The sequence below is a fragment of the Mus pahari genome, chromosome 2 (genome assembly GCF_900095145.1).
Source record: "Mus pahari chromosome 2, PAHARI_EIJ_v1.1, whole genome shotgun sequence".
In the NCBI taxonomy this organism is placed as follows: Eukaryota; Metazoa; Chordata; class Mammalia; order Rodentia; family Muridae; genus Mus; species Mus pahari.
The window spans coordinates 100,022,713-100,032,819 of NC_034591.1; the positions used below are offsets into that span (position 1 = coordinate 100,022,713).

The 10,107-nt window shown below is 39.6% G+C and overlaps 1 protein-coding gene across 1 annotated transcript in view; it reads left to right on the plus strand.

Annotated features, from left to right (window-relative positions):
• M1ap (meiosis 1 associated protein) overlaps positions 1–10,107 on the plus strand; it is an 83,180-nt gene that overhangs the window by 28,257 nt on the left and 44,816 nt on the right. The window contains exon 4 of the mRNA XM_021191442.1: positions 9,485–9,653. Within this exon, the coding sequence (XP_021047101.1) occupies positions 9,485–9,653 (169 nt within the window). The remainder of the gene's footprint in view (positions 1–9,484; positions 9,654–10,107) is intronic.

Below are 10,107 nucleotides of genomic sequence, written 5' to 3' on the forward strand. Positions count from 1 at the left end.
AGAGAGAGAGAGAGAGAGAGAGAGAGAGAGAGAGAGAGAGAGAGAGGAAAGAGGAGAGAGAAGAAAGAAAGAAAAGAAAGAAAGGAAGGAAGGAAGGAAGGAAGGAAGGAAGGAAGGAAGGAAGGAAGGAAGAAAGGAAGGGTGTATGTATCTATGCCTGAAAAGTAAAGAGCATCAAGAAATAAATATGTGAAGATAAATGAAGATATATTTATTAGTCTTATTTCATGAAACACATGACATTGTGTTCAAAATAATAGCAACAGCATGTTGGTTGCGTGTGCACATATAGGTTTAGAAGAAAGTGAAATGTGTGACCTCAGTGATATAAAGGAGGGAAGAAAATTCAAGATTGTTGTTGCATATCTGAGAGTCCTAACCCATGCTGGCCTCATACTTGCCATGTAGCTGAAGATGGTCTTGAACTTCTGATTCTTCTGACTCCACCTCCCAGGTGCTGGGGTAGTAGTCATGTGACACAATGCCTGGTTCAAAATTATTATTTTAGCATGATTAAACTACCTGTAACCTAGGATAGTGTTATTTGAAAGTTGACTTGGATGGGTCACGAATATATTTGGGGTCCATCAGACACCCCACAAGCCACGAAAACACTGATCTCAGACAAAGGTGGTTTATTGAATGCATACCCTAAAAATGATTGATCAGGATTGTAGCTGAGGCGTTAAACATCTTTTTCTGTCAGCTTATAAAGAAAAAAAAACCCACAAAAATCACAATGAACTCATGTAGGATGTGTTGCCTGCTAGTCAGCTCTGACTTAAGCCATAATGATCTTTAACTTGATGGGTCAGTCCTGTGTAAAGCTTTGTGGAATTTCTTAAGATTACCAAACCTCATACAGAACATAACAAGGTATGTGGTCAGCATGACCCTGCTCTGAGACAAGCTATTTTCTGTGTCAATGACTGACTGGCAGGCGTTTTACAGCAACAATATGAAGTAGCTGGCAGGCATGGGTCAAAATGGCTATAGCTATGATGGAGGGGCAAAGCTCAACATATATATTGAAAAGGGAAAAAGGGAAAAGGCTGTATGAGAGGAATATACAATAGTGATAGTGTAGATCACTCAACAGGGTCAGTAATGACTGAATGTCAGTAACTAAGGAACACTCGTTAAAAAAAAAAAAAAATAAGAGAATGGACTGAAAGAAAGATTGTGTTTTGTCTACAAAACATCCACACTAGAATTGGCTCAGCCAATAAAAGTGATTGCTGCTCAAGCTTGAGAACCTGAATTGGATCTTTGAAACCCATAGTGGAAGGAGAAAACAACTTCTGAAAGCTGTCCTCTGACCTCCATTTTTACACCATGGCACAATGCATGGACACACACACACACCAATAAGAAATAAAATAATTTAATTTTTAAAAGAATCGCCCTGGGCTGGAGAAATGGCTCAGCGATTAAGGGCACTCTGCTCTTCTGAAGGTCCTGAGTTCAAATCCCAGCAACCACATGGTGGCTCACAACCATCTGTAATGAAATCTGGCGCCCTCTTCTGGTGTGTCTGAAAACAGCTACAGTGTACTTAAATATAATAAATAAATCTTAAAAGAAAATTAGTTTAAAAAAAGAATTCCATATTAAATGAAAGATATATAGAGATTAAAAGTAAGTGTATGGAGAAAAACACCAGTAAAAGCAAGAGGAGTTGTATTAATTTCAGGCAAAGAAATTTCAAGGTGCACAAAGTCATCAGAGACAAAGAAGAATATTACATAATGATAAAGAAATCAGATGTTCCAAATGGCATAACAATTCTTTTTTATTTTTATTTTTTTGGTTTAAACAATTCTTTTTTACTTTTTATTTTTTGATTTTTTAACAATTTAGTAGTGTGTACCTTTAATCCCAGCACTCATGAGACAAAGACAGGCAAATATCTGTGAGTTTGAGGCCGGGTTGGTCTATATATTGAGTTCCAGAACAGCCAGAGCTTCACAGTAAGACCCTTCACAACCTCCTCCAAAATTTACTTTATGTGTATGGGTGTCTTGCCTGCATGTAAGTAAGTACACTACTTGCATGCTTGATGCCTGGAAAGGCCAGAGAGGGTGCTGAATTCCCTGGAACTGGAGTTACAATGGGTTATAAACCAAGCCAGGTCCTCAAAAGAAAAGCAAAGATGAACAGACAGCTCTACTGTGCTTACTGGAAACCTCTGTCCTCTATCAGGAATAGATGGATCCCAGAGGCAAGAAAATCTTTAAGGCATACTGAACTCATTCATCAAACCAAAGGATATAATTGGTATCTATAGAATAAGTCATCCAAAAACAGACAAATGTGTAGTATTCTCAAGCTCAAATGGAACATGAGCAAAGGTTGACCACACTGTGAGCCATAAAGAACTCCCTAACGGGGCTGGTGAGATGGCTAAGCAGGTAAGAACACTGACTGTCCTCCAGAAGGTTCTGAGTTCCAATCCCAGTAACCACATGGTGGCTCATATACACCTGTAATGAGATCTGACACCCTCTCCTGGTGGATCTAAAAACAGCTACAGTGTACTTATGTATAATAATAAATCTTTAGGCCGGAGCAAGCAGGGCCAACTGGAGTGAGCAGGGTTGACCAGAGCAAGCAGAGGTCCTAAATTCAATTCCCAATAACCACATGAAGGCTCACAACCATCTGAACAGCTACAAGTGTGCTCATATATGTAAATAAATAAATAAATCTTTAAAAAAACAAAACAAGCCAGCCAGTGGTGGCACACAACTTTAATCCCAGCACTTGGGAGGCAGAGGCAGGTGGATTTCTGAATTTGAGGCCAACCTGGTCTACAAAGTGAGTTCCAGGATAGCCAGGGCTACACAGAGAAACCCTGTCTCAAAAAAACCAAAAAAAACAAAAAAAAACAAAAAACAAAAAAACCTCCCTAGTAATTTCAAAGAACAAAAATTATTTAATGTCTGCTGTCAGAACACAGTCGAATTAAACTAGAAACCAGTTCCATGTGTGGTGGCATACACTTTTAGTCCTAACGCTCAGGAGGCAGAGGCAAATGGATCTCTATGAACTCAAGGGCTATGTAGAGAGACCCTGCCTCAAAACAACAACGACAACAAAAATAAATAAATAAATAAACAAATAAATAAATAAATAAAGATTATTTATATATAGCTGAAAAGGTCAAACAACAACAACAACTCACCATTAAGCAAAGGGGGGGCGGATATTTTGAACTAAGAAAAAAATGAGGATGGCTCATGGAGAGATGGTGCCGTGGTTAAGAACACTGACTGCTCTTCTAGAGGACCTAGGCTCAATTCCCAACATCCACATGGCAGCTCACAATTGTAACTCCAGTTCCAGAGGATGTGACACTCTCACATAGACACACATTCAGGCAAAGCCAATGAACATAAAATTTTAAAAAATTAAATCATTAACTAAAAAGAAAAATATAAAAACAAAGTTTCTTGAAATTTGTGGAACACAGTAAAATTCAAGTACTTAGAAGGAAATGGCACTGAATCTATATATTAGGAAAAAATGTATATTTGATACTCTAGTTTTCCACTTTAGGAAACTAAAGTAGATGAAAACATAAAGCCCAAATAAGCAGAAGAAGGAAATAAGGATAGAGTAGAAATCAATAAAGTTGAAATTAGAAAAGTAAAAACTGAGCCGGGCGTGGTGGCTCACGCCTTTAATCCGAGCACTTGGGAGGCAGAGGCAGGCAGATTTCTGAGTTCAAGGCCAGCCTGGTCTACAAAGTGAGTTCCAGGACAGCCAGGGCTACACAGAGAAACCCTGTCTCAGAAAAAAAAAAGTGTTTAAAAAAAAAGAAAAGTAAAAACTGGCTTTTTGAAGTGATCAATAAAATAGAGAGAGAGAGAGAGAGAGAGAGAGAGAGAGAGAGAGAGAGAGAGAGAGAGAGAGAGAGAGAAGATATAAAATACTAACATTGAAAATTAAAAAGACATCGCTACAGATCCTATCACCTTAAAGGGTAATAAAGGAGTGCTCTGAATAACATCATACCTACAGATTGGGAAAGAAAAAAAACCTCTTTTTTCTTCAAAAGATACACAAAATAATTAGCAACAACAACAAAACCCACCTGAAACCAATAAGCAATTATAAGAAGGCTTCAAGCTACAAAATCAATAATACAATACAAAAGTCTGTCATTGTCCTATATACATACCACAATGAACAAGTGGTATCTGAAATAAAAAATAAACACACAATATGGTTTGGTTTGGCTATATATACCTATAATCACAGCACTCTAAAGGCTGAGACAGGAGGATTGCTGCCTGGGCTACATAGTGAGTTTGAGTCCAGCCTGGGCTATGGAGCCAGACCCTGCCGTTAGAAAAGTAAGAGTAACAAAATAAAAACACAGTGTTGTTTATTATAACTCAATATAAAAAACTATGATGAAAACACTAGAACTCTGGTGAATAAAATCAAAAACTGTGGGGATTTCGGAGATAAACCTGGTGGAGGAAGAAGTGGGACCAAGAATGAGGAGCCATAAGCTCCTTCAACTCCTTGAAGAGTCCTGATCTACTATGCACGGTGTATAATCTAACATGGTTCATGGCACACTGGTGAGACAACACAAAGGACCCAAAGCCAGAGCGGTGGCTGCTTCCTCTGTCTTCACAGAAATCTACCCAGGGGATTGGACCTTCCCCTACAGGCTCATGGACAGGAGAGTCAGATATGGCTAAACAACACAGGTTGCACCCCAATTTGCCCTTGTATACATAAGCATACCTGTGATGGTTTGTATGTTCTTGGGCCAGGGAGTGGCACCATTTGGAGGTATGGCCTTGTTGGAATAGGTGTGACCTGGTTGGAGTAGGTGTGTCACTGTGGGTGTGAGCTTAAGATCCTTACCTTAGTTGCCTGGAAGTCAGTCTTCCACTAGCAGCCTTTGGATGAAGATGTAGAACTCTCAGCTCTGCCTGCACCATGCCTGCCTGGATACTGCCATGCTCCCACCTTGATGATAATGGACTGAACCTCTAAACCTGTAAGCCAGCCCCAATTAAATGTTGTTTTTTATAAGACTTGCCTTGGTCAGCCGGGCGGTGGTGGCGCACGCCTTTAATCCCAGCACTTGGGAGGCAGAGACAGGTGGATTTCTGAGTTTGAGGCCAGCCTAGTCTACAAAGTGAGTTCCAGGACAGCCAAGGCTACATAGAGAAACCCTGTCTCGAAAACCAAAAAAAAAAAAAAAAAAAAGACTTGCCTTGGTGATGGTGTCTGTTCACAGCAGTAAAACCCTAACTAAGACAATACCCTACTTGGCTAAAAAGCTCTATTATAAGCTTATGTAATAAACAATAAAGTTAGATCTGCACTCTGATGCTGGTTTCCAGAGTCTGAATCCCAGGCATCTTTGTGGGCTCCATCTCCACTTTTCCCTCCACCTCCTGTTTCATGTTCCCACAAAAGATACATGGGGAATTTCTATGTTTGTGGATAAAAGGCTTAATATTATTATCAAAATGTCACTCAATGTCATGAGCTATAGATTCATAGTTAAACTCAATAAGTATATCAGAAAACTTTTGTGTATGTGAAGAAACTGATTCTAAAATTGATTTGAGGTCCTGGGGATATGACTCAGTGATAAAATTATGTATGTAAAAAAGAAAAGCAACCCTAAAATTCATATGGAAACACAAATACCCCAAATAACTAAAGCAATCCAGAGCAAAACAGGTGATACTGTAGGCATCACAACACCTGTCATCAAACTGTCACCATAACAACAAAATAGCATGATATGTAGACCAATGGGATGTAGTGGATGCTTTAGAAATAAATCCACAGAGCTATGGCTATTTGATTCAGACAAAAACATATATTGTAATAAAGACAACCTCTTTTTTAAAAAATGGGACTGAGAAATTTAAATACAAACATGTTGAAGATTAAAAGAAGACCCTTTTCTCTCACCTTTTACAAAAATCAACTCAAAATGCATAAAAATCTTCATTGAAGACCTAAAATACTAAAAGTATAAGAGAAAAATGAAGGGGAAACATTTCAAGATCAAGGCCTTCACAATGGTTTTCTGAAAAGATTCTAATAACTGGAGAAACAATACAGAGAACTGATAAATGGGTTACATTGAATTTAAAGGCTTTGGCAGAACAAAAGATCAGCAGAAAAACCAAATCAGAGAAAGTCCTTTCTAGCTAGTTATCAGACAGGTGATAAATACCCAAAATATATAAAGAATTGGAGCTGGAGAGATGGCTCAGTGGTCAAGAGCCTGACTGCTCTTCCAGGGAAGTGGGGTTGATTCCCAGCACCCACTGATATAAGTATCTGCAGTTCTAGGGAGTACAATCCTTTTTCTGGCCCCTGAGGGCACCAGGCACAAAAAGTTGTACAGAGACTTACATGTGGGCAAAACACCCATACACACAGAATAAAATAATGCTGATTTTAAAGTTGAAAAATATCATACACAGAAATGTTTAAATAAATTTTTTAAACATTAAATATATAAAGAGTTAAGTTTAAATGCAAATAATCAAGCAAAAAGCCAATGCGATGAAAAGACACTTTGAATGAAGGAGCGGGGCTAAAGACTTTAAGAGACACCTCACCCAAGAAATCATACCAGTGGCAAGTAAGCATATGGAGAGATGATCTACATAGTGTGTGGTCACAACAACAGGAAGTAAGCCAGCAAGTGAACACCACTACACTCCTGTCAGAAGAGCCACAGTCCAGAGCACTCATGAAGCCAAATGCTGACAAGGATGCGGAATAACTGAAACTTTCATCTGATACTAGCAGGAAGACAACTTGATGTTTCTGCAATGGTTAATGTCATCACCTAGACAGGAGCTACAATCACTTAGGGCACAAACCTCCAGTCATGTCTATAAGGAAGTTTCCAGACTGAATTAACTGAGGGGAAAACACACTAAATGTGGACGTGGCACCATTCCATAAATGGAGATCCTGGACTAAATAAAAAGGAGAAAGCAAGCTGAGCACCAGCATCCATCTCTCTCCTTCCCGACTGTGGATGTAGTAAGGCTAGTCACCCATTCTTCAGTCACCATGCTTTCTCCACCATCGTGAGCCGTATCCCTTTGAACTGTAAGCCAAAATAAACCCTTCCTCCCTAGAGTTGCTTCTTATTGGGTATTTGATCATAGCAATGAAAAATGTAACATGCAGTTTCTTCCAAAATGTAACGAAAATTTAACACACAATCCAACACTTACAGCTCTTGTATTTACCTAGAGGAGCTATGCCCACACACCAATATGTTTATAATTAAGCTCCATCCATACTTTCCAATCTTGGAGCAATACTTTTTTATTTTAAGAATTTTTATTTTTCTCTTTTGAGACTTTCAAGCATGCATACAACGTGCTTTGGTCAAATTCACCCCCACTTCCTCCCCTCCAATTACTCACTGCTTTTCCCTCCCAGCTTCATGTGATCTTTTTTTTTTAAGATTTATTTATTTATTATATGTAAGTACACTGTAGCTGTCTTCAGACACTCTAGAAGAGGGTGTCAGATCTGGTTACGGGTGGTTGTGAGCCACCATGTGGTTGCTGGGATTTGAACTCAGGACCTTCGGAAGAGCAGTCGGGTGCTCTTACCCACTGAGCCATCTCACNGGGTGGTTGTGAGCCACCATGTGGTTGCTGGGATTTGAACTCAGGACCTTCGGAAGAGCAGTCGGGTGCTCTTACCCACTGAGCCATCTCACCAGCCCATGTGATCTTTTTAAAAACAAAAACAAAAACCTGAAGTTTCATTTAAGGTTGCTTGTATGTGCACGGATGTGGAACCATCTGCTGGAGCATGGGGCCTCTTGGGGGCCACATCTCAGAAGAAGACTGACTCTTCCTCCCCCAGCAGCCAACACACTTGCAAATAGCTAGAGGTGGAACTTTATGAGTCCCTCTCCTGTCTGTGCTGGGATTTCGATGGCTTGATGGCTTGACCTTGTGCAGGTTTTGTACAAGCATTCACAGTCACTAAACACGACGTCTCTCAGCAGATGAAAGGATAATACATTGCAGTCCATCCAGACAATAGAATATTATTCAGCACCTAAACTAATGAGCTATTGAGTCACAAAAAATGCCATGGAAAAACCTTAAATGTACATTACTAAATAAAGGAAGCTAGTATGGAAAAAATGACACCATTTGTGATTCTAAATACTCAGTACCCTGGAAAAGGAAAAGTTATAGAGACAATAGAAAAGGTGACTGGTGAGCTAGGAACGTAGTTCATTAGACTATGTGCCTAGCAAAGGCAAGGCCCTGGGCTCAATCCCTGTTATTGAAATAGGGAAAAAAAAAAAGGTGTAGTGAGTGGATGAGCAAATAAGCAGAGAAGATTTTTAAGGAAGTGAAACACCTTGTATGAAAATATGTAATGGGTTAATGTCCCTTTAGAATGTACAACACTAAGAGCTTGTCCAAACATAAAATAGGGGTTTAAGATTATTGTTATTTGTCAATATATATAAATCACTTGCAGTGAATGCATTAACCTGGTAGAGGAAATTAATAATGGAGAATCTATGTCTGTGTGAGGGCAGGGGTGAGCATCACAGAGCCCTTCTTCTCAATGTTTCTGTGAACCTAGAACTATTCTACAACATTGAAGTATTCAAAAACAAGTAAATAGCAATTGTACCTTCATCTACATTTCTCTCTGCTAATTAAAAACATCTGCATACAAAATAATTGCAAGTGCAATTGTCTTTAGTCTCAAAATCAAGGGCAAAACTGATTATTAAAAACATTCATTTTGAGGGCATAAAAGATTCTAATTGTACACAAATGCCTTAATATTTCCTCCGTCCAACATTCTGGTCAAAGGTTAAGTACAGTTTAGAGTCAAAGGAAATGGTTCCATCCTAAGAAAACAGAGAATTCATCTGAGAAGGCTACACATGGACGCACCAGTGAGAGAAGAGCAAGAGGCTCCCTAGGACACAGTGGACATGCATGAACAGGGCTCTAGGACGCAGTGGACATGCATGAGCGGGGCTCTAGGACACAGTGGACATGCATGAGCGGAACTTAAGCTTCTCTAGTCTCCTGAGAAAGCAATATTCTGAGCAGAGGAAATGCTACCGGTGGTTTTTTATTTTTAAAAAAAAAATGTAAAGAATGAATAAGGAAAAGACTAGAACACATGTATGGCTTCCCAATGGTCACTGTCAAGACACTGTCTATGAACTGTCTGGAATCACTGGAACAGACTTGTGAGGGTTTTCTGTCCCTCTGGAATCTATCACATGAAACTTGATTTGTATCACTTCTTAACCTTTTGATCACGATCAAATGAAATTTTATTTGTACGTTATATTTAAATCTCTCTTTCTTTGTACTAAACACACCAGCTACTACCAGAGACTTACAACAGATTGTATGTTCCTCCCTCTGGATATCATAAAAAGCAGGCATACTGATTATTTTCATGTATTTCATTTTAGATTACTGTCCTGACTTCTCTGCCTGGAAAAGAAGTGGTCAAAGAACTGGAGGAAGGGCTGAAAGATATAAACCTACTTAGCGTCAGAAGGCTGCAGGTGGTTGAGGTCACAAAAGGCATCCATGGGTGTACAGACTGGCCATCTCCTACTGAAGAACCCAGCAGTGATGGTAAGAGCTCTTGTTGCTGTGTCTTGACCTAACAATCCTCCTGCCTCATTTTTTTCTTTTATGTTGGGGCTGGAACGATTAAGATCACTTGTTGGCCTTACAGAGGATGCAGGTTTAGTTCCCAGCACCCACATGGTGGCATGCAGCTGTCTAGACCCAGTTCTAGGGGGTCCCGTGCTCTCTTCTGGCCTTGTTGGGTACTGGATATGCACATGGTACATAAACATACATGTAGGTGAAACACCCATATGCGATGAAAATAAAATAAATAAACAAATTAATTTTTTAAAGGAAAAAAAGTAGGGTATGGTGGTCCACACCTGTAACTGAAGTATTTGGGAGCTGGAGGCAGGTCGGATCAGAAGTCCATACCACATACCAAGTTTGAGGCCTTCTTGGGCTACATGATACTGGGAGGAAGGGAGGGAGGGAGGGAACGAGGGAGAGAAGGGAG